This window comes from Chinchilla lanigera, unplaced genomic scaffold (genome assembly GCF_000276665.1).
Source record: "Chinchilla lanigera isolate Chin_1 unplaced genomic scaffold, ChiLan1.0 scaffold00017, whole genome shotgun sequence".
In the NCBI taxonomy this organism is placed as follows: Eukaryota; Metazoa; Chordata; class Mammalia; order Rodentia; family Chinchillidae; genus Chinchilla; species Chinchilla lanigera.
Window position 1 is genome coordinate 3435628 of NW_004955418.1, and position 25679 is coordinate 3461306.

Consider the following 25679-nt stretch of genomic DNA (forward strand, 5'->3'; position numbering starts at 1 on the left):
CCGCCGATTCCTGCCGAGTAAGCAGTCTGGCTCCTCGGCGGCAGCGCAGTGGCTGCAAGACTGGGGCGCTGGCGCCCAGCCAGCCCCATCAGAATTAGCTCATTGTTCACTAGTACACTAGCGACTGGCGCGGGAGGGGAGGGAGGGAGGGAGGGAGGGGGCGTGAGCGGGAGGAGAGCGAGCTGCTCTGGGGAAAGACACAGGACACACTCTTGGAGAGCGCGCGCAGGCAGGGACACCTTCCCCTCCTTCTTTTCCAAGGCTGCACTTCTTGGAAGTGGAGCCGGTTTGGGTTTTGTTTCCTTCCCCCTCCCCCTCCTCTTCCTCCACCCCTTTCCCCTCCCCCTCCCCAGCTGTCTTTCTAGCATGATGCCCTTTTTCATCCACATTTGTGTTTCAGGTATAGAGAGGAGAGAGTGAGCAGGGCGCGGGGCTTTTGTCTGTAAGTATATGCCATTCTCATCCTCGGCTGGGAGCGCCGCTTTCTCTTTTGTGTGGATTCCTTGCCGTTGCCCTTAGCTGGACCCTTCAACCCTGCAGAGTTCATGCTTTTTCCCTCTAAATTTTGAAGAGCTGAAGCATATGCCTTGGAGAAATGCTGTCATTTGGTCCTGCTGCATGAAGGCTAGAATTTAACTTCAGCCTTTTTTCTCTCCAAGTGCACAAGTTAAGAGGGAGAAATGCATTCTTTTGAGAAGGGGTGGGGTTTTGCTTGCGGGGTGGTTAATGTTGCTCTTGCTTCTGAAGCATTGTTAGGAACTGTTTTGTGTTTTGCATTAAATGCACTTTGATGTATGCATGCTCTCCCCCCCACCCCGTAAAATTTATTTGTGTTCTTCCATCGCACACTTGATTACTCTTTCAACGCTGCTGCGGCCGGGGAGGGGGGGGGTGTCTTTTCATGCTTTTGATCTTGCAACACTTTTCTGCATTTTCTTATAAAGCAGTTGAACTTGAGGTGGGGGAGCTTAAAAGTAAATGACTGTTTTTTTCTTAGTGATGAAAATAGCCAGATTTGCCTTTATATGTGTCTATGCTAACATGATGGGAAAACTCTAAGAGCTTATGCTACCGTTTTTGAGAACTTTTAGTTTTTCCATTCATCTTAATTTTTGTCATAACTTATCTTAACAAAAGAGCTGGGTTTCTATGCCATAGAGATTGAGGGAAAGTCGCTACAGCATGCACATTAATGTTTATTTGGTTGAAAGGGAAGGGCGTAATGGTATATATTCCTGACTTTTTTTCCCTGTGTAGATTTTTTTTTTAACACGGAAGGTTATGTAATGCAGTGCCATTTCCAAAAATATCCACTCTGAGGCATTACACTACACGGTGGAAGGCTGATTCCTATTCTGCCGTCTTGATTGCAAATATTCTGCCAGTAGTATGTCTGGGAACAAAGAGCAGCCAGCAAACAATCTATTTTTATCACTTGTTTCTACTTTTAAGTTGCTAAACCTTTTGAACTCCTGGAATTTAAAGATGAACCAAACACCAAGAATAGCCTTGGACTCCACAGAGCCAGGTAGCAGGGATTCCTTTGTCCCCTGTTGAAACCTATAGACCACTTGGAAATCTTTCAGAAACCCCCGGGTTATAATACTTGACATGTAGCTTAACCAGAGAAAGTGGTTGTTTGTCTGTAACCTAGAGGCAATGTACACTTGCTGACCTGGAGTGAGGCAATGTGTCTACTGTATTGAAATGTATTTTGCAGGTTGGTCTCCCTGGACTGAAGAGAGGGAGAGGAGAAGCCCAGGACTATTAAGATTCTCAAAATGGTAAGAATTGGTCATCAGAGGAAATTCTCAGTAGCTGCTTATCGGTCTTTATTATATATAAACATCAGCCACCTTCAGCTGCCTCAACTCCTCATTGTTCTCCCCCTCTGACCTTTAAGAGGTTCTGTCTCCAGCATGTGGGAGCTTTGCAGTATAGCAGCTTATGTGACTTGGGTATGATGAATTAGATCTTTTGACTTGCAGTTGTTTTCAGTAGAAAACTAAAATTCCTCTTTAGGCTGAAAAATGTTTTCATTTGAAACACAGAGACTGTTCTGTATTGAAGAGTGACATGTGTGACATCCATGAAAGGGGTGACAGCACTAGGGCTCAGACAAAACAATGGATCTTATATTACAATAGCCAGAACTTACCTAAGACTTAAGAGTTTGTATACAGTAGGCAAATGACTATAGTTTGTGTTACTCTTAAGAGAAATACATATGAAGATGCGAATTTTGTATTTATTGTTATGCAAATACATTGGTGTGGTTTTTTTCTGATTTATTACTTATGAGAGACATTTATTTAGTTTTAGAAGTCAAGCATGTCAATCTCTAAATAAAAGTGTAGCTATTTCTGAGGAAAATTGTGATCCAAAGATAGCAATTGAATGTTTGATAACCAAAAACTAAAGAAATAAAGAGAATACACATTAGAAGCAGCTGAATAAGCAATAAACTTGTGTGAAAATTTTCCTCTTTGGAAATAAGGTTGATCTAAAAACAAAATAATAGAAATGTTATAAGATCTTTACTTAAGTATAGCATATCTAACTGCAAATGTTTATATGGTTTTTGAAACACCTCTTTGCTACTGAGAAGGTGTGATTTCCAATTTAAGTTTTAGTTTTTTCTTTATATGGGGGTGGAATTTAGTGAATCAGAATTCACTGATGTACTTTGTTTTCTTTGAGAACAACACAAGAATAAGCCTCTAAGGAGAAAAATGAATCAAAGCAATAAATGAGTTCATATTGACTATTATTAACAAGGAAGGTTTTTGTTTTGTTTTGTTTTGTTTTGTTTTTTGGTACCAGGAATTGAGCTCAGGATGTTGTACTTGCAACAAGTAAGGTTTTAAAAGATTTTCCTGGGCCAGGAGTATAGTTCAGTGGCATAAGCACAAGCGAAAGGTCCTGAGTTTGATTCCCATTACTAAAAAAAATTTTTTTCTTAATGTGTGCCTCACCTTTTATTTCAACAAGTGTATGTTAGCATTAAATAAAGTAGGTCTTGCTTGGACCAGTTAGATAATGGTCAAGTTAAGGAACTTGGGGTAGAAAGACAAAAGAGGTGAATGTAAAATTACACTAATCAATCGATTTTGCGCAAACAGTTCGTAACTTCATATTAAATTTCTGATTAGCTATTGCCATAGAGTAATAGGCTGGTAATAAAGTGGGCTGTTGGCAAATATCCTTGTTTACTGAATTCTTTTAGTATGACTGGACATATCACCTTGCCTCTTGCTTCTGTATCCCAGAGTACCTGTTTCCCATTCTTTGTCACCATGAATAGATGATGACTGTATGTTGCAATATTTCAGGTGACCATTTGGTTAAACATAAATATGACTACTGACCTTGCCAAAATCAGCCCTATAGATCAAGATCAGAGTAAACATCATGTTCCTGTAGTAGTGAGTGGAATGGGTTTTGTAGAAGGCAAGCAGGTGTGCCAGAGCCTAGAATGAAAGTTGGAACCATTCCGATGCAGAAAAGCACATTAATATTGCCTGTTAATTTTTTATAGTTGCCATTTTGTATGGTGACAGAATGGACAATCACAATTTGTTGCTCTTGGAAAGGTTTTTACACATGAAAGAATTTTCACAACTTCTTGGTGATCTTTTCATCAAGATGTCAGTCCCTTTTGGCACAAGCCCATTGCCTGAAATGAAACCACTGACAGTTATTGTCTGTGGGTGATTCTAAGTAACTTTCTAGCAATTCTCTTATTTTGGAAAGTCTGAACTCTTAGAAGTCATTGCACATAATAATATTTTTTAAAAAGTTTCTATTGTGTATTTTTTGGAAACATCTTAAAGATGTCTTGTATCTTCTTTTTAGCAAAACTAAATTCTTTTCCCTTGATTAAAACTAGAATTACTCTGTAGATCTCTGTATCTGGCTTAGAGTAAGGACTTACCCCACAAAAAAGGAAATCTACTATGAAGGAGGCAGATTTAACCCCCGGCCACCCCTAGAAAATGTACAAACATGATTTTCATTTACATAATATAAAACAGTAAAGGAGATCTAACTTCAGTGTGTTTAGGTGGTTTGATAAAGTGCTCATTCCAGATACAGATTTATAATCAGTTCAGTCCAGTGTAAGAAATTAACTGGTAGATTTTTAACATACTCTAAAATGAAGATGTTTCAGAAACAGTTATTTGGAGACATACAGAAATCCTAGATGGTCTTCTGCATTATTTCCCAAAGCGCGCGCGCACACGCGCACACACACACACACACACACACACACAGAGCCACCTTGTTCAGCTCTGAGGCACCATTTACATTGCATTCTCAGTATGGGCCCCTTTAAGTACAACTGCAGGAGGCGTCATTCCCATCGGTTCCAGGGTACAATGGTGGCACCTGAGCTTGTGCAACCCAAGAGTACTGTAAAAAGTTTTAGTTTTGAATATAGTGTTCTATATCTTAGTTGACCAGGAATATTCTTTTCAATATAATTATCTAATTTTTCAGTTTTCTAGTAAGCATGCCCCCTCTATTTTTTGCAATTAACAGAATATGCAATTTTGTAACTATTGTGATTCTGCAGAAATTTTTTTGTCATTTAATTTGGCTTTTTGTTAAATTTTAATTTCTACAGCTATATTTTTATGATTCTCTAGTGTTTTTATTTAGGTATTTAAAGGTACTTGACTCAGGTATATCAATGAAAAGAAAACATTGCAGAATTAGTAGGTTAAGTCTTGATTTTCAACAGATTTCCCCCTACACAGTTAACTTACCTTGCAGTGTGTGTGTGTCATAGACTCACAGTGGCAAAAGATGGGCTCATTATTAACAGAGAACTAGGAATTAGAACAAATTAAGTTTTCTTTATGGCTGATGCTGAGCTTTTAAAAAAGATTGAGTTGACTCCATTGTACCATTCATAGAGCTCTGCTTTCTGTGTAGTCTGAAATGGCATTCATGGGCTTACAAGAAGACTCTTTCAATAATCTGTTAACATAAGGTTCCTTGTTTGAAGCAAAGCAGAGAACAAAGATTGGGGAAGATTGATGTCCCATTGGTAATCTATGCCGTTGGGTTTGGAATGTAAAATAACAAATTGCTCTAGTGACTTTTGATTGTAAAGATGCTGAAGAGTACCTAGGAGGGTAATTTTATATGGCGCTATTTTCTCTTTCACCAGGGCTTCCAGAGCACAGGGAGGAGGAGAACTGGGGATTGTTTGGAGAAATAGGCCAGCGGAGATAGTCCATCTGGGTTTACCTTAGTCCGGCTTCCTCTTGAGCTATATAGATAACTCAAGGGAAGGTACTTGAGTGGAAATCTTGGAGTAAACAGCTACTCAAAGCCATTTTAACTTGTTACAGGTCTTTTAAAGTTAGCTACAAGTCAGATCATCTTAAATATACTGAAGGAATTCACTGTATTTTAAATCCTAAGATGAATATCTCTGAAATAAGAAAGTATGCTTTTAAAATAACTTGTGAAACTAAATGAGTGATTCCCAAGCATGAAGTTTTTACGTTGAACTATTCGTGTGTCTGGTCACTTAGAGGCCTGAAGTGCATCCAGGTGTGTGGGTCCAACTGGGGCGCGTTGGTGGGCAGTGCTGCGGTTTCTGTGCTCCTACGTTTTTTCTTAGTGCTGTTCCTAGCCGGAAAGTCTTTTAAGGCCATATCCTCACAGCCTAAGTGAAATAGAGCACTGAGATAATTATCTGAATAATGATACCTTAAAAAAACTTTCAATTTTTGTCTGATTCATCATCTTGGTAATTCAAAATGTTACTGGAGTGATGTAGGAGTGGGAAAGATTTGCCTGAATTATCTCTATAATTCATGTGCTGTACAAGAAAAGAGTAGAGATAAGGAAACCTTACCAGCAAATCCAACTTCAGTACGCCAGGGAAAATGAATTAAATGTACTTGGACTGTGTCATCTTGGCTGATCAAGATATTTTGCAAAATTGCAGTTTTAAACTCTGCTTTGAACTGGAAAACAGGTTAATTGTCAATCTCAGCCCATGTCTGTAGAAATTATGATTGCTAAAAATACCACTTAGTGGGTCTAAATTTATCTGAAATAGATATTTCTATGTATTTTGTACCTAGGAAGAGCTTCAAGAATATTTCCTTTTAATGGTTTAAAAACTAGCAATGTTCTTGAAGTTGATGTGCTATTGTATAACAAGTGTTACCATTCCTAGTAGTTTGGGACTTTAACATTAAATTAGCACGTCTCTCAACTAAATTCTAATTATCAGTTCAGTTAGTAGTAGCAATGGCATGGTACTAACCTGGGTATCATTATCATTATTTGTTATGTATTTCTTTCATTGCCAAATAAAATTATAGGCCCCCAGAGGATGTATAAAGTTCGTATACAGTGGTTGGCATAAAATATTAAATACATGGTAGACATTCAATAAATATTTATGTGCATGCTATTGTCTGTTACACTAAACTTTTCTTATTCAGCTTTACTGAGTTAACCATGCATAGTTTTTGAAAACTAGAAGTAATTTATATCCTTTGCCTTTCCTTCTAAAGAGCTAGGAAGCCGAAACAAATTTTAGTGACACAACAAATTATTTTCCGTTATTTAATAAAAGGTTAAAAAACTTGTGTTTAGGACCTAAAATATGGAACTTGCTGAAAGAGAAGCTTGTGATTGCTCACCTCTACCAGTTTTCAGAGCTACTCGGTGTGGTGTGGTGATGTGCTAGTCTCTGAGTCTGATCCAGCTGTGGTACTCAAAGCTCACCGCGGCTTATCCTGCAGCCATAAAAATCCCCTCCTGAATCTAGGAGAAGATTTGTTCCCAGTATTAGAAGTTTACCACTTTCACTTATTTCCAGTATAACCTGACTCTGTGATCCCAGGAACACAAAGGAAACCTACTTGAAAATCCTGAAGAGAAAGAGAGGAGTTAGCAGTAAGATTATACATCTACTCTCAGTTCAACTGAGTAACAAGTGATTTTTTTGGATATTGTCTTTGTGCTTAGTTCTTTGCATTGGAGAAAGTGCACACCAGGCCTCTGCCCTTAGCAGATATTTTAGCTATGGAAGGAAAGCTAACAGGCGTAGTAAGCTCACAAAACAGTGCAAAACAATATAATCTAGTGCTAAGTGGTAAGGTTCAGAAGAATGGTATTGAGGACTACGCAGTAGCAGTGGAAAATTTGTATTAAGGAAGAAGAAATGAAGCTAGAGGCAAAGATGGCGAGTGTATGGCATGCGTATCACCATGAACTCCTCCTGCACCCATGGCAGACATTGGTCATCGGCCTTGGCACTCATTAACACCCCTCCTGAATATAATGTTAAAACTCTTCGTAGAGTGTTCTAGGAAACATTCACGGTTGATTGGCGTTGGCACAAAATTTGAAACATAGAAATAAACTAGTTGTTTCTTGAGTGCAAGTACTATGCCTTACCAAGCTTTTTATTCCTAGGGTTTAGCCCCAGTCCTTAGTCAACATTGATTGATGGGGAATTTATAATATTAAGGTAGATTTGCAAGAGAGAGAAGAGTATTCCAGATAAAAGGAATATATTAAGAAGTGATGCTTATTCCTGTTTCCTCCCTATTTAGGGCCTCATTGCTATCAAGGACAGACCTCAAAAATCAGAGCTAGATGTCAAGGACTTGATGTGCTAAGCAGAGGAAGCTACGGAGCAGGGAATCTTAGAGATGGCCTACGGCTCTTGCTCAGGTTGCCAAACTGTCTCAGGTTCTTTGCCTTTTGATTATACCTAACAGAAAAGAATACACACCCCACATACATTTTCTAGTTCAAGGTACAGTTTATTGCTACCTCTTACTCCCCTTGGGGTCCCATGGGGTGATGAAAGGAAGGAAGGTTTGTGTCTAGCTAGAAGAAATTGCGAAGGGAAGAAGGAACGTCATGATCTTCCTCCCATGAAAGTGGCAGCACTTCCATGGGCAGATTCCAGAAGATCCACTAATGTCTACCTGGTGTAGTACTGCTCTGCCATCTTTCCTGAAAGAGGGCACCCGGCTCCTTACAGTGAGACAGATGCGCTACAGGAATGGACTAGCCATGTGCTCAGCTGCTTACCTCCCTCTGCCTCTTCCTGACTAGCTAGGTACACTGATTCAAAGTGCAGGCCAGTGGTGAACATCATCATAACAAAATTGCTTACAGTCTGAGGCTTACAGGCTGTTGCTCATGTAGTCAGAGTCTGCTGACCATCTAAAGGGGATTACATCACATGATGCACAAAGTTGGGAAAGCCAAGTCCAAGAGAGATTTTCTTCTGGATACAGCACAAAATCTCATCTTAGAAGGCATGAGCTGCAAGATTTCAGCATGAAATGATAGCTCTAGCTCATTTGCCTCCTTCTGTAAGTTGGGCTTACCTGGAAACTCTCAATGAAAGTGACCTAGGTAAGCACTGCTCTTTGAATTCTTGGTTTTCTTGTTCCTCATACTCTCACTGACTTTTCCAGCTACTGTGTTTAGACCTTCATGAATCTAGTTACCATGGTAAGAGTTTTGCCAGGAACTATATAAAATAATCCTTTATTTGTAGCCATCATGGAATAGATTTTGTTTGAGGGTCTAGGTCCTTTGTTCTAAATGTGTCCCAGGATTCCTTCCTTCTGTGACTTACTTTTATAAGGAATGTACCTCCTGACAAATAAAGGATTCTTCAAGACTGAATTTAAGTGACAACTCTGTGAAACCCCAGTATACCAGGCAGGAAGAATCTTATGTTCCTCTAAATGCCTACTACATGTGTAACAGTATATTTGAATCTGACTTATTTCAGCATGTTTTTCTACCCTTGAAAATTGTCTGGAAACAGGAACACTAACCCCTGAGTACCTGCATCACCCTGCATTTCTTGGTAGCAGTTGAGGCTGTGAGGCTTCTGGTTTTTCCTTTTCCCCTATTAGTGGGATGGTAAATTCAGATATGGAAGTTTCATCATTGAGAGGTAACTTTTGAACAGGTAGTGAAATTATTTGGCAGACTCTTCCCACAAAGTGGAAGGAAATCCTAACCTTATTGACATTTCTAATGGGAGCTTGGAAATGATCCCACATCTCTGAAAAGGTCTGATCTCTGCTTCCATACCTAGCCAAGGTCTGGCCCGTCCCCAAAGATCAATCAATGCCTCAATGCCTGGGGAATAAATGGATGAGTCAGTGGTCAGGGATACATGAGAATCTGTTTATTTCTGGCCAGAATCAGGTGGCCTAGTTTGGGATTTATGTCTGCTAAGAGCTTGGGCCTTTGCAGAGTTGAGACCTTTCAAATTATAAATCTTGTGGTTCAGGGAGTGAGGGGACCATATGCTGATGATAAAGTCATTGCTGCAAAGCCCCTCTCAGTGAATATTTCATAAATCTTAGTGTTAAGGAGGTAAGGGGGAGGGCTAAGTGAAATCTGTGTATCCTATCACTGTAATTCCTACATTCCATGCTACCTTCTTTTCCATTCCTTCAAGCAAAAGCGGCCCTGAGAGAGTCTGGCAAGCTCAGTCGGTATTGACTGCTGAGAGAGGCATGTCACTCTAAGGTAGAGTCCCATGCCTCCTCCCCGGTGTTGGCCGTGGAGTGCTGTTGTGCAAGAGGTTAATGGTGTTTTTCCAACAAGCAGCATTGAGTCTCCCGGTAGTCTAATTGAGGCAGTCATGACAGTCAAGGCTGCTCTAGTTTCACAGGGTAATGAAACCTTTTTTAATAAAATCATTACTTGGAACGTTTTCTGATCTGAGCTTCTTGCCTTGCAACTGTTACGGTGATTTAGCTGGGGATATTTGAAAGCCCTGTGATTTTAGATTACTGGCTTGGTGTTCATCCTTACTTTTATCCAGTGCGGTATATACATAAACCGTGTTCACTCACCAAGAAGGAAATGATAATACGAGAGAGCATGGCCAAAGAAAGGAAGGTCTGTTGGACCCTTTTTGGCTGAAGTTGGGAAGGAGAGCCATTGATTAGAAGGGAAGGGAGAACAGCCAAAGAGTTGTTGCCAGAAAAACCCTGAGCCAGACTCACCAATAGGTACTTGAAACAAGAAGGAGATTCATAGCGTGCACAGAAGTGTTGGTGTGGCTGCCCAGTTCTATGTCCTCATCCCCTGCACTCAGATCACCATCATACACCGCTGTCCTTTGATTACTGGGGCAGGTAACAGCTCTCTGGGCTGCACTGAGTTTGATACAAATCCAGCAGGGAAAAGTACTGACCAGGGAGAAGTTTACAGGAGTTGTTTTGTTTAAAACGGATCTAGGCATTTTGAGGACACTTTTTGAACAAAAAGTTGGGGTCTGAACCTATTTAGAGGAAAGAGTAGAAACCAAGAGAAGATATTTCTTCTTTGACAACCAGCATTCTAAACTATCAAGGAGACATTATAGTTGGTAGTTAGAGGGTAGCTAGATGGATAAAACATATTAGCTAAGATATTTATAAGCAATACCCTGCGAGGAGTTTGATATTAAATACTTCTTCCACACGATACTATTTCATGTTCTTCACTAAGTTGTCCTACTGAAAATTACCCAAAAGGCTTATTGGGACCATGGTCTGACAGGCTGTTGGGTGCATTTGCCAAGCAGTTGCTGAGTCTCTGTGTCAATGTGCTGTGCTGGGTGGTTTTGGTAGCACATAGTTGAGCACTTAGCCTAGTGCCGGCTGCAGTGTAGGAACTTAGATACACCAGCTGAAGGGTTGAAAGCATGCGATATCACAGAATTTTAGTTGTATATTTAAGAAAATTCGAATGTGAAAAGGTGAATTATATTTAGTAGCCAACCCCTTCCTGAACAGACTTATTGAGGTTTGGTAACCTAGTTTTTTAAAAAAAATTTTCTGAAAATATTTTTTCTTTGCACATTTGACAATTCATACTCAAAGTAATGGGGTATACTCTTTGAAAGGTGTTCTATAAGGTTAAAAAAACTGCTTACCACATATTCAGAAATACCTTCACGGGAGTATAAAGTGAATATTCCTTGATTAATTGATTGGGTGATTGAGGTTATATACCTAAATAATTTAGTTAACGTAAGGTCAAAAATTATTTCATAACTTCTTTGAGCCCTTGCCATCTACATAATTTTAGTTCTTAATTACCTGGATTTGACTTTCCCAAAGGATGGATACTCAAGCCCAGAATCAAATCTCCATTTCTTCCTGCCTTATGGAGTCTTGGGTCTAATTGTACAGCATAAAATGCCCAGCCTTTGCATATTTTGCTTAGCTCTTGATAATAGAAATCTTAAATTGTTCTGATCTAGTTATCATGGTCTGGGAGCCAAGTCTCCACATCTTTTCATTTAATCTTCATTAAGGCCTTTTTTCCCTTTTTTTTCATGAGGACTGCTTTTTGAACTTTAATTTTATTATGTGAGGCTTGACTATCTACACTGTCACAATCAATTCAATCAGAGATTCAATTAAATTTGTTCTTTGGCATCATACAAACAATTCATCTGATAATTAATGTTATTTTTCTTTTTTTACTCAACTGATGGGCTGTTCTTGTACTATTCAGTCAAAGCTGATGGGATGCCACATTTTTTCCTGTGGTTTCATACAGTATTGTATATGTAATGTGACATCAGAAATGGCATACTTCATTATTTGCTATTTGGTAACTTTATAATTGAGTAAAACCAAGAATTGGCTTATTACTACATCTCCATTTTTCCATTAGTCTGCCTGGAATTTCTAGTACATTAAAAGTTTCCAAATGTAATCAGGTTAGATTTATTTTTCTTCCTGAATTTACCATCCTTAGTAGTTTATTCACTGACTCTCTGGCCTAATCAGTGTTTATTTTCTTCCTCTTTGATTAAGATCATTTTATGTTTTTGTGCAGTATTTCATTTGTGTCTTTATGTTTATCGCTGATAAAAATAAGATTGTAATTCTCCTGAGCAACTTGTTAAATTGACTAGAATTTTGAAAAACAGAGTTACAGAGAACACAATTCCAAATGCCTTTGGTGAAAGAAAAAGATACACAGTAGTAAGGCAGACCACTCATAATTAGGCCATCTAAGAAGGAGCTGTTTGAGAGTTCATTTAGGGGTCATACTGAAACAATTTGGTTTCTCAGCAGATGCCCTTTGTGATTGGCTGCTGTGATTATTAGATATTTGCTGAACATTTCCTTCCAAGGAAAACTGGAAAAAAAAAAAAAATGAAACTATGATTACCAGTATTACTTGGAATTAGTTAGATCCAGAGTCTTAATGTAGCCATAGACCCGAGTTGCTGCTGTAGGGGTAGTCATTTTTCAGTAGCTGCAGCAACCCTTGAATGCTAGAGAGCAAATCCTTTTGTGATCCTAAATATTGCTTTTTTTTTTTTTTAAGGTAAGTTACATTTGAAGAGAGACTATTTACTAGAAACAGCAGAGCAACAAAGAATTTTGAGAAAATTACTCCTGACAATAGGTGTCAGAAATCTATCTAAATTTTATCACGAGGGCACTAGAAGGAGACGCTCAGCACCTACTTGGGGGAATATAAATAGGCCCCAGCGTTTAGGGGCCTTCATGGTGCCATTCCAGGTGGTTGGGAGGAAACTGCAGAACAGATCAATCCTGACAGACGGTGCTGTGGCAGGAGATGCTGGCCTTGGAGCCTCTCTCCTACATTTCTTGGCGGTACAGCTTTGGGCTGGTTCCCTGACTACTCTTCCTTAATGTACTCATCTATCAAAGAATGAGGAGGGAGACTGTCAGGATTCATCCACTTTTGTGCCTGACCGCGTTGCCATTTCACCCTTAAAATAAAATTATAAAGATTAAACTAGTGCACCAGAAAAATATGCCTTAAATTTTCAGGCATTGTGGCTGGAGGTGTATAGAGCTCAGGGCTAGAGTGCAGAGCTTGTGTTCGTCCCCAGCACCGGGGAAAACTAGCAAAAAATCTTACCATGGACTCCACTTCTATAGAGATGAGTCCTTAAATGTACATGTTCTGCCTGTGTGGGTTTCACTCATTCCCATGTGTTTGTCATAGGTCTTTTCTTTTGGGGAAGTATAGTTTTGGAGTTTGGTTTTCAATAGAAGAAAGACTGGGGGGAAAGAAGTAGGAGGTGAGGTCTTCTCTTGGTGAATATAGTCAGGATTTGAAATGGAGTTCCGGGTTTCCAGTACCATCTTTTTCCTGATAATTAGAAGACAGCTGATTCCTTGTCCAAGGTACCTTACCTCCTAGTTCCTTTTGCAGTTACTTTCACAACTCTTGATTTATGTGCTTCTTTGCTGACTCTTAGCCCTGAGACACCTTATCCATTTGGATTAGAGGCTCCTCCCTTTGGCCTTCTCTGCTTGGCATGATACTGCCTGATTGAAGTGCTCATCAGAGAAGCTTCTGCACAGTCAAACCTTTCTCCAGCCGGCGTTGAACCAAGAGGATCACAAGTTCTCAAAAAAAAAAAAAAAAAAAATTTAACAGCAGTGCTGGGGATGTGGCTCCATAGCTGCTGGGTTTATTCCCCACTAGTGCAGTACACACACAGCATCTGCACCACCACCACCACCAATAACAACAAAACCAACTCGCTTTACCAGTGGGGTTGAAAGCCTGAATGATACACAGGGCTGTAGCACATTCATTCTAACCTTACTCTATCCCTCATACACTGTTAAGTTTGTGTTGTTTGTTTGTTTTGGCAATTTTCTGATAGGACAAGTTATTAGAACTCCCTTAATGGCCCCTTTTTGATCTGAGTGCTTACAGTATGCTTGCAGGGATCTGTACATATATTTTTCCTTTTCTTTTTAAGGTCATGCTTTTTATGAGATAAGCGACAATCTCCTGCAATAGAAACCACTTTCCCTCCAAATTTAGTGGCCTGTTAGGTTGCTATTTGCTGTTGTAGAGATACCAGTCTTCAATGACCAGAGTAGTACGTGACAAGCTTTGAACTGTGAAATGAATTTTGCTAAATGCTGAGGGGTTTGTAGCTGTCAGCAGGGGCATTACTGGCAAGAGGAAGTAGTTTCTTTTGGAACGAGCACTGTGGAGAAAAGGAAGACTTTCTGGAAATTTTGGTCTTGTGCATGTCAACAAGAGGAATGCTTTGCAGTGTCTGTAGACTCTTGAGAGCAACTGGCTGTCGTGTCACATACCCAGACCAGGGAGAACCCCAAATCCTTTTTAGGTAAATACGTAAGTATCATCCTAGTATTTGACTGAAGGTTTTAACAAAGAAATAGGGGATTCAAGCAATTAGTTGTCTATGCTGGTGAAATTTTTTCACAAGATTTTAATGGATAGCACAGGGAGTTTAGACACAAGATGCTAAAAAAAAATAGCATCTTTGGAGACTAGAAATCAGACTTCTAATAGTTTTTTAACGGTGAAACCTTGGATCACGTGCCTAAAATTATTCAAACCAGCTAATAAAAGCAAGTCTAGATGTTTCCCATTAGCCTTGGAATGTACTTGGAAAGAATCCTGCTACTCCAGATGTCCAGTATTGGAAAGCATCGGAAGAGCACTCCTTCCGTTTGTAGTGGAGAATACCATTCTGAAATTCACAATTGCAGTTTGGTGTGCTAGAGCATAATATAGGTAGAGCTGATATATAAGTATCCTTCCTTTTTTCTTCTAAAAGTAGGAAAATGTCACAGGAGGTAGCGTTTCTCATTTTTTGGTTGCAGATGAAAACCAATTTATATAATGGAATAAGGTGGTCCAGACTTAGAACTCAGATGTGTTAAGTAAATATTTACCCTGGTTCCACTTAGGGAGGTAAAAGATTTTATTAACATATTTGTTGAGGTCATGAGGATAAGGAAAAGCTTATGCTGTGTTTAAATGCCTGAGAGGCCTTTTTGCTGCTGGCATTTTTAACAAAGGCTATTTTTTCTGAGTTTTTTTTTTGTTGGTTTTTTGTTTTTTTGCTAAAAAGAGTAAGCACCTTGTATCGTAACCTCAACTTTTGTACTGTACTTGCACAACTGTATAATCTCAAACCAGAGCTGTAAAAAGTCAGTTCTTTTTCTGTCATGTTTGGAGCTTCTCTTCTTTTGATACAACTTAGGAGATTTGTTTCCAAGCTTTATTCTTGTACTTTTGCTCCTGGTTTACTTTGGGCTGTTATCAGCTCTTTGCACTTTGTCGTGTCTTCATTACTGCAGAGAAACTCTGCCCGTTAAAAGTCAAGATTTGAAGTGTTGAACTTACTTCCTTGAGTCCAGGCCACAGTTTGGCTCTGATTACTGCACCAGGCTGACCTCCGTCCAAGGGAGGGTGCCTTGGCAGAAATCTGAGAATTCCTCGATCAGTGACTCCCTTTTTTGGATTTTTGGAGTCTTTAGGTGGATTGCTTTGAGCTAAGCATGCTCCTATTGGAAAGGAATGAGGCTGGGAGAGAGGAGGAGTTTGCACAGCATAAATCTTTGCCCCTGACCTTGGAGTTCACCACGCTCAAAGAAGCCAGCTGCTGCTACTCCTGGCCTTGAATCGTGCACCATCAAAGCCCTGAAAGCTCACATAATGAACAGGTTTAAACGCTAGTGAAAGAGAAAAGTCGGATTCTGTTCTTAACCTTTGGTGGCCTCGTCCTGACTTGACTTGTTTCTCCCCTTGAAAGTATTTGCTGTTATTCTTAGAAATCAAATTTTAAAAGACTAGCAGCCAAACAAACAGAATACTATATTGTGGAGCAGAGTGACTGTGAAAGCTCTTTGTGCTGACAATTAATTTCACATGTAAACACTTGCATTTTGTTGCCAGCCGGGAGATTTCCATTCCCTTTCTCTGCCTAAAGTCTAGAAATAAAATCCTACAGCTGTCAGGTTCCCCCATATTCAGCAGCACTCTCTCAGGGTGGCTTTACGATGAGCAGAGTGAGGTTAGAGGATTCCACTATGAAAGTGTTTACAGCTTGCTTCACACTGCAACTCAAAAAGTAAGAAATTATCAGCCAGGTGTGGTGATGCACACCTAGAATCCCAGTTTGGGAAGCTGAGGCAGGAGGATTGCCATAAATTCTAGGCCAACTTATGCTCCACATGTGAATTCAAGGCCAGCCTGAACTACACAGTGAGCTGTCTTAGAAACAAAGAAAGAAAAATAGTAAGAAAGGAGAAGAGAGAGAAATAAATTATCAGTCTTTGGCCTGCCTGATATATTGCCTGCCCGTAGTGGCCACAGAAATGCAAAGCAAAACTAACGCAAATGGGTTTAGCCAATGTGTGAGCTATCGAAGTCTTTCCGAGTACAGCTGTCTCCCCAGCTCTGTTTCCACATGTCAGGCAGGAAACTCTGAGTGTGCTGGCCGGTATCCTGATGCAGCAGAGCCATGAAGGCTCTCCTTTTTTCTAACAGTGGGGCATTTTTGGCTATTGAGCACACTAGTCAGGTGTTCATATGCTTTCTCTGTAATTACCCATTGTTACCACAGTCGGGTGTGTGTGTGTTTAAATTAGGTCAGCGCTTGTTTTATTTCATTTCCAAACCAGAATGTTTGCCAACTTAGGCACTAACATTTTATTCTGCTCTCCAGAATGTGCAGCGATTGCTTACATCATCCGAATGGCCCAGTGGTCTGCACACTTACCTTTTTGTCTTCCAGTGGTAGTGTTTCCTCCACTGTATGCCTTCTCTTAAAGCATTCGCTGGGTTAGGCAGAGCTCTCAGACTAGGTCTCTAGACAGACAGCACATCACATCATCCCTTGGCACCGTCTAATCTTTGATGTAATGCTATTCAGAAAAAAAATGATTCTTGTCATTCACTTGTGGTTTCATTTTATGTTCTGCCCTCACATGACCAGCAACACCTGGGAGCAGAGTGGCTTTTGAGGAAGATTCTTAATAGTGCCACTTCAAAGGGTATTTGCAGAAATGAAGTGTATATATATATGCACATAAATTCTTTGTAAATTATAGTACTAGGTTTCACAACCGCCTGGCCAATTAGGCAGACTAGAACATGTGCACATGCAGGCACACACACTGTTTAATTGGCAGAGATATTATGAAATATACTCCTTTACTACACAAAGAATTAATTATGCAGGTTGGACACCTGCTACCCTAGTGTGCTTTCTTAATTGCAGGGAATGGGCTCCTGTCCTTGTTAAGTCATAAAAGGGCATGTGTGTGCGTTCTTTTAACACAGATAAAGAATAAAACTTAAAATTATGGCCATTAACAACCAAGCCCTATACCATGTCTTTACATTAGATATCTTTGAAGTCATATTAACCAGTTACATAAGCAGCATGTATGTATTATGGTGTATTTTTGCTCTGAAGGTATGACCCTGTCTTTGAGGATCATTGTTACAGAACAGTCTTTCCAAAGAAATATCGATAAGATAGTAAATTAATTGGGGAAAATGCAAATTTAGAAACTAGCAATAGACATAATTCAGATTTTACATGCAGTATAGTGGTACTGATTTGAGACATGTCAAAAGACTTTTAGATTGATTCTGTGTAGGAAAAAAGCTATGTTACTGGAAAAAAATACCAAGTTTTTAAATGAAACACATAAAAGAATTTAAGTTTGCATATTTCTTAGAACCTTGTTAGACTGGTCTCTAATTTCTCCCACATTTTGTTTTTCTCATTTGGAGTGCTAGCTGTCAGCAGTAGTCCATCCCAACTAATCATCTCCAGAAAGCTAATTGTCTATAGTCTTAAAAAAATAAGGTTATTTTTATTATTCACTAGTTAGAGAGTAAAACAAGAATGAAGAAAGAAAGGCATGGTGGCAGGGAAAATCCCTGGACATTTTATTCTCAACTTGCCTGCTATGAAAGAGTATTGAAATTTAAGTACCAATCGTTAAATATATCTAAGAAAATTGGAAAATTTCACCACAAGCTATGTTTAAATATACAGTAGGTTTAATTATATTAAGTATACTTGAAAGTAATATATGTTTCATGGTTAATGTATTTAAACCAATGTGGTTCTTCCATTGTTCCACTGTTTTTAAACCTAATCGTTGGTAAGATACATGCGGCCTTATAGAACAAGGTCCATTGACAAATATATTCGGTAACAAGTATAAACACACTTTCCCAGAACTTAAGCAAAACCTTTAAGTATTCTCCAAATTAAAATACTAGAATTATCCTTTCTTTCTACATTTTGTATAAGTACTCACATTTTCTTAGTTGTCAAGAGTATAGCTTGTTTTTCAGGTTCTCTTATTCGTGGTATAGTATCCTAGAGGATTTTAAGGTTTTTATTTAAGGAAAAATAATTACTTATTTTATATATAGAAAACAATTTTAAACTAATACATGCTACTCTTGTGATGATCACAGCATTCTTTGCTTTACTGGAATAATCAACAAGGTTCAGGTATTTTCATGTGTATTACCCAGAAGACTTGAATTTCTGAGATGAAAACCACTACCAGCAAAGGAAAACTCAGCGCAGTATAAAAAAGAAAAATGTTTCCTTGGTGTTCATGCAAAACATGAACTCAGAAAACTGAGTGGATGAATGGAACACGTATCCAACTTAGGACCATCAGTTGACTAGCAGCTGGACTGGTAGCCTTTGCAGCTGGCAAGCACAGACAGACTCTAGAGAGACACATAACTTACCCCTGTTTGCTGACCTGCTTACTATCAGCGCTCAGAAGCCGCAGTCACAGGGCACTGTCTTAATACTCTGAACTAGGTAGAAAATTGAGGGCCTAGCAGCCTGTTGGGTCACATTTGTGTTGTTATATTGTGGCCCTGAGAGGTGCAGTGAGACCCCCTGGCCATAGAGGAGCACATTACACCCTAAACTGTCATCCTTTCTTCCTGGGCTTGCATCGGACAGTCACCAAGTTCCTTGCCAGATCTGCTTACTGCCTTTGGTATTCCCTCTATGGCCAGCACTACTGGGTATTATGCTAACTGTTGGCATTGTTTGTTGTTTAGTCTGTGGATACATATACCAGCAGCTGTCATATTTGATATCACCTATACATTTCTCTCCTTCCCTCCTATTTTTTAAAAGTTGCTTTGTTACACTTAAAGCACACTATATTAGTTTGTTAGGGCCAGCGTAAAGTACCACAGACGAGTGACTTGAACAACAGAAGCTTATTTTCTTACATTCTAGAAGCTAGAAGCATCTTCCAGCTTGGTTTCTTCTGAGGCATCTCTCACAGGTTCTATACGGCTGTCTTCTCCCAGTGTTCTCACATCATCTTCCCTCTGTGTGTGTGTGTGTCCTGATTTCTTTTTAGAGGGACATTAATCATTTGGAATTAGGGCCCATCCTGTTAGCTTCTTTTTAATTTAATTACTTCTACAAAGATCCTTTCTCTAAGTACAGTCACATTCTGCAGTACTGCTGGTTAGAACCTCACCGTATGGATTTTGAGAGGACACACTCCATCCTCTCACCCACACTTTTAACATTGTAGTTTTTTTTTTTTTTTTTTTGGTTTTTCTCCGGTACCAGGAACCGAACTCACGACCTTGCGCTTGCCAGGCAGGCGCTTTGCCGCTGAGCTAAATCCCCAGCCCCTAACATTGTAGTTTTATGGGTTGATCCTTGCCTGCTGCTGCTCACCCCTAGACTTGAGCTTCTAGAGATGGCAGGAACTTTATTTCCTAGAGAAGCAGAACCTAAAGCAGTGACCCTCACATTGCTGCTATTTCACAGAACCATGGCAAATGAATGCATGGGGGTTGGTAAGAAATTTGGGCTGAGAAGTCGTGCTGTGTCTTGGACTGTCAGCAGTAGACCCTGAGTGGTGGACTACAAAATGTCCAGATACAAAGAAGAAGCAGAGAAAATACATTTAAATCAAGACACTTCTAGATGTAAAAGCAAATGTGTATTGGTTATGCCTGTCCATTCTCTGCATCAGCGCTGAGAATGAAATAGGAATCGAGAACCTTGTGCAATACCAAAGGTCGGACCTGAGTCATTTGAGAGCAAAGATAATGATTGTCAATAGAGCTGTCCTCTTGAGCCCTTACTCTTAGCGTGTCAAAGTACCACAGGTCTAAGAAAAAAAAAGCTGTACAGTGGATCATACTTCCAATACCTACCATCTTTTCCCCAAACCAACTGTGTCTAAAAATTAATTGACTAAAGTATGCCTTTCAGATCCCCTGTATCTGGGGATCTGCTAAGTCCCTAGGAACCAGCAACCAGGTTTTAGAAATATAACTGAGATTCCTTCTCTGTTTCTACCATAAAGGAACATATATTTTTCCTACAGTATACAGTGATTTATTTTGTGGTTCAAACACTAAAAAAATGCCTGATGATAGATGCCACTGGTCAATTTGTAAGCTAAATTAATGTCTGCAAAGAATATGAAGTAAGGGAAAAAGTCTTCCTTGTGGATTTGGTATAAAATACTCATATTCCCAAGTCATTTGGCAAAAATCATTGACTGTTTTCCTTAAGAAAAGCAAGGTTTTTGAAAAAAACAAATCCTTAGAATAAGTGTGATAATCTCTGAAAGGTGAGCTATTTTATCGTATGAATGAAGTTCTTTAGTATTGATGCTTTGAAGCCAGAAGTAAAATGCTAGTGCAGTGTAATTTTTTCAATATGGCATACCCTAGAAAAGCATAGAAATAGAGAAGAATGATAATGTTTGCTTGACATGTATTCTTTGCAATGTTTTTAGTTTCTAAGGAAAACTTAGTTCTCACTAATAGTTCTAATATTTTAAAATTTTTTTTATGCTTTTTAAAGTGGTAAGTATTAGAAGTGATCCTTTTATATCCACTTATATTTACTGAATTTACAATTGATCGCAATTTGGGGTGTACTATAATTAAACCCAAACCTGGATTTTAATGGACTATAACTTTGCTATATGCCTTGAAAAAAGCCTGTGTATTTTAATTTTTAATTTGTTTCCTTCACCCATTCTCAGCTAATGACAAAACTACTTGTCCCAAACAAGGCAGATGGTGTAACTCTTTAAGAAAGAGCTGGGCAGAGGAGAGGAAATCTGTAGAAGAGAAAGATGGTTTAGGGTTGAGGGAGCCACATGGCTCAGAAAGCAGACCCGGTCCAAAGTGAGAACGTAGTGCCAGTTCTTGCGGGATGAGCCCTCAAGTATTTAAAACTGAAATGTGGGTGGTGTCTGTGGACTGGTGTAATTTTGAGGAAGAGGTGGTAGGCGATTTGCGTGCTGAGATAATGCAAGTACAGAAGGATAGTGAAAAGAAGACAGCTTAGCATCTAGAAACCTAGTTTAAGTTACAGTCCTAACCTATGCTGACTTTGTTGCTTTAAGTTGGTTGACCCTTTTGGATTTCAGTTTCCTCAGCTATATAATGGTAAGACTTAACCACAGGCTTATCATCAGGATAAATTAGTTAATACATATAGAACTGCTTTGTAAGCTGGGATATGCTATAAGCATTACTGGGGCAGACTAAAGATAGTCGTTGTAATATTTTCCCAAAGAATGAGCGTGGCCACCCACGTTTCCTGCCTCAGACTCCCTAAACAAATGGATTGATTGGGACATAACAAAGCAGTACAGTTAGCTCAGTGCTTAATACTTCCAAAAACAAAAGGTGACTGCTAAATCTGTTTGTTAATCTATTGAGGTGTGATTCTTAATTATTATTTATTAAATGTGTGGCTTTTTTAAACAAAACTTAGAGAATCAAATCTGGAGGAAATCTTACCTAATTTCATCCTATCTTCAAGCAGGGCTGTATCAAATGTGAATTAGCCTTGACAGATGGTTGCTGGATTCTGTTTCAAAAAAATTTTAAAGCAGATTTCACAGTTTTCCTCTCTAAATTCTTTTAGTAATTTAACAATGCTTCTGCCAGGTTCTTTCTTATAGCTGACCTAAATCTGTAGTTGTAATTTTAAGTCTTTTTCCCCACTCCTTTCTTTACTGAGATGGATAACAGCTGGTCAGAAACCTTATGCTAATAACTCCTTGTATATTTAAAGAAGAGTTACTCAGTTTGACTCCCTCTCTGCTCTTCCTCCCACCCTCCAGAATTCATCAACTAGTATTCTCTGAGTCATTCATAGCAGTGTCACCCAGCTCCCTGCTCCTATTTCAGATGCTTGGCTGTTTCCGGCATCTGTATACAACGTGGTGTTAGTGGCCACAGGGACCTGGAGAGAATCTGGGATGCTACTGTCTTTCTTCCTTCACCTTGTGTGTGATCTTTAGTGTCTAGTAAACGCTCAGAGTAACAGCTCAACCACATGATGGGTATCTGATATATTTATGCCAAAAACATAGAGTTTTACAAGAATAATTATCAACACAGGTTGCTTTGGAAGTTAGGCTTCCTAGTGACTTAATGTACTCTGCCAGACCTGCTATTTAACTGCTCCTTCCCGGCTAAAGATAACACTGATTGACATCTCTGCTCTGTTGGACCTAATTGTGGAAGACATTGAGCTAAAACTCTGAGCATATGTGTTATATACATATTCAGAAGAGCACTAACAATAGGAAAGAGTTCATGGGTTTCTCCAGGGCCCTCACTTGCAATCAGGAAATAAATGACCATTGAAAAGAACCGAGCTCCTTACACTGATCTGATGTGGTTCCAGGGCAGCTCCTGCTTTTGATCTGAATATGTGTACTTTTATGTCTCTACAGGTTTACTACACAGAACTCTTTGTCTGGGTCAGGCAAGAACCATTTCCAGACAAGGAAATGGAGGGAAGGCTTCCTGAGGTAAGAGCCCTAGGTGCCATTCTGTTAACACTGTTTTCACTTTGGAAGCATAAAAAAAAAGAATGTTTTTCATTGTAATATCCATCCTATACTACTATAAGCTAGTGGTACACACCTGAAATTCCAGCACTCTGGAAGGCTGAGACAAGAGGATCACAGGTTTAAGCCCAGCCTGGAGACCTTAGCGATGTAGGGAAACCCTGTCACAAAATAAAAAATGAAAAAAAAGCTGAAGGTGTGGCTCAGTCCTTCACTACCACAATAATCCCTGAATACAACACTGTGATAATCTTACTAATAACACATATTTCTGAAAACATGAAGTTCTGTGATTCTCAAAGTTCATGTTATCTCCCTTTATTGACAAATATATTGAATACATATTTTCAGTTTATCATGAAATCAACTTATCAAATATACATTTTACAAATTTTCAAATTTGTTTCATTACTGGTTAAACAAACTCAAGTATGATAACCTAAAAATTAAAAGAAGATAGTTTGGATTGGGTGATTAAGAGTCCTGAAAAGTATGAAATGATGACATTTTATCTGTTTAGTAAAGTCTGGATTTTTGATAAGATTTCCGTTAAGCGAAATGAGAAGAACATAAAAAAATTATATTTCTTTTTCCTAATTTTTAGGCCTAAATTTTTTTATATCAATATGGTATTTTTTTGTTCCATCTTAATGTAACAATTCTCTGCCTTAAGAAAACTTTTAAAATTTATATTTTAGATTTTTAGTGCCATTTTTGAAACAAACACAATCTACCAGCTTTTACTATAAATACCTTTGGACTTTGCCTGCTAAGGTAAATATCAATTTGACCTCAGGTAGGAGGACTGTGTTTTTTACCACTGAACTGCTGATTTTGCAGTTAATAAAGAATTCATTGAAAATAAAATTTCTGTTCAAAAATTTCATACACATCATTTAGCAGTGATGTAATCCTCCCCCAGCTGTTACTGCATTTCAGAATTTCACGAACTCTTTATTTTACACTAGATAGTTTCAACAGTTCTTGTTATAGACTGGCATAAGTTGATGAGGTCATGTCAACTGGTAGTTTGCACACAAAAAAAACAATCCTAAATCACTTTTAATCTTTCAGACAATTTCTGAAGGTCAAGGCTGAAGTCACTGGCAGGAGAATGGATGAGCAAAATTATTTTGCCCTTTGTCTGCTTAGACTTGCACTGATCTTGTAGAGCTGGAGGAAAAGAGTGCTAGAATCCTAGAGATCTGACTATCCCTACCACCAGCTGCAGTGGCAGCAGACAGCATAATCCTAGACATTGTTTTTATTCTTTCTCTGTCTCCCCCTCTTTTTTCTTTTTTTGGGTATGAAGAATCAAACCGAGGGCCTTTCACATGCCCACCACACGCTCTGTCACTCAGCTGCATCTCCACACCTTTGAATGAGTGAATGAGTAAATAAATAACTGAATGAATGGCTTTTTTCTAGATACTTGTACTAGGGTAGATGAAGGCATAATTCTCCCAAGACAGATGAGCATAAAACAGGAAAACAGGGTATAGACATTTTGTTAATTCTTACCCTATTGGGGCACTTAAAGGTCCTCTTTGGTACTGGTGACGTCAGATAGGTAGGACCAGTGCCGCGGTGAGGCTAATGGCGCCCCTTTTTACACTGGGAAAGCCAGTCCAGGTGCCAGGTCTTGCTTACATTGAGGCATGCTCCATGAGGTGAGGGCTAGGGCTGTGGGTCCATGCCTTCTATTTTAAGTTACCTCCTCTGTAAATGTGTGAATAGTATTTCAAGTATATTTGTCCTTCCTTCAACAGTTTCCTTCTGCCAGAAACTTATTTCGGCATAATTGTAAGAAAAATAATCTCCGCTTACTCATTCTGCAACACATAGCTGGGGCCTAATCTCCCAGCAGACGTTAGAAGGAGGGGCACCCACTCTGATCCACATCAGCTGCGGTAATAGAGCTGGTCTGTGGGGAACACTGGCCGCCTCTGCTCCCTGTGCCACCCCCAGCTCTCAAGATTACTCTTGTTTCCCCTAGTCTTGTAGGGACCATAATGTGCTGGGTGATGCAGGAAGATGTGACTATTTTTGCCTCAAATTTTATAACTTCTGACTTCTGGAAAAATAAGACATATTTGTGTCCCCTCCTCAAGATACTGCTTTCCCTGTTGCTGAAGCCTTAAATTCCTCAAGATAAAGTGGCGGGGTGAAGGATGTGGAAGGGAGGAAGACTGATACCTAGTAAATGCAGAGATCCCAAGGGAAGATGCTCAGAACTGTGCCTTCCCAGGAGTTCCTCTCTTTGCAGGCATGTTCGTTTATGGGCCCTTAGGGTCTCAGAGTAGCACACCTCTCTGCGTGACCTTCTGTTGTGGCCCCACTGTCATCCAGTTATTTGGGCATCTCCCAAGAGCAGGTTAATTGAGGGGAGGTTGGGTACATTTAGTGCCATTTTTGAAACAAACACAATCTACCAGCTTTTACTATAAATACCTTTGGATTTTTGTTTCTGTGTTCCCCTTTTGGAGGCTTAAAATCTAATAGAGTGCCGAACCACTCAGAACATGAATAATTAATGAAGAAACGGAGGAATATATTGGGACCTCAAAAGAGAAAAAAATAGTAAAAAAAAAAAAGATAAATTCAGGTTTAAAATACTCCGCTTTACCTTTTTTTTCTTTCTTTCTTCTCCACCCACTAGCTCTCTACTTCATTTTGCTATGTATTTTCCACTTAAGTAAAAAGTTAGTGACTCAGACACATACAGAGACAGGCCGATGTACCACATGTTCACTGTTAAGCGCAGGAAGTTTCAAGTCTCGTCATGTAAAGAATGGAGTTGGTGAGGGAGATAACCTTCATGAACTTTTGAGTTCCCTTCTCATCCTGTGACAGTTAGCAGCTACTGAATGCTTCATTCTTGAACACCTGAGCTTGTCATACCCTGAACCATGCTAAGTAGCTGATTTGAAGGAGAAAGAGTGGGTGGCAGCATTTTTAAAAATGGGTTTCATTTTTTAAATTTGGGGATTGGATACCAAA

At 39.2% G+C, this 25679-nt stretch overlaps 1 protein-coding gene across 1 annotated transcript in view; it reads left to right on the forward strand.

Moving 5' to 3' along the window:
* The first annotated feature begins 156 nt into the window (after positions 1-156).
* The window catches only part of Nrep (neuronal regeneration related protein), a 28884-nt gene continuing 3361 nt past the window's right edge, over positions 157-25679 (forward strand). The window contains exons 1-3 of the mRNA XM_005382159.2: positions 157-442; positions 1721-1784; positions 22563-22640. Of these exons, the coding sequence (XP_005382216.1) occupies positions 1782-1784; positions 22563-22640 (81 nt within the window). The 5' untranslated portion in view covers positions 157-442; positions 1721-1781. The remainder of the gene's footprint in view (positions 443-1720; positions 1785-22562; positions 22641-25679) is intronic.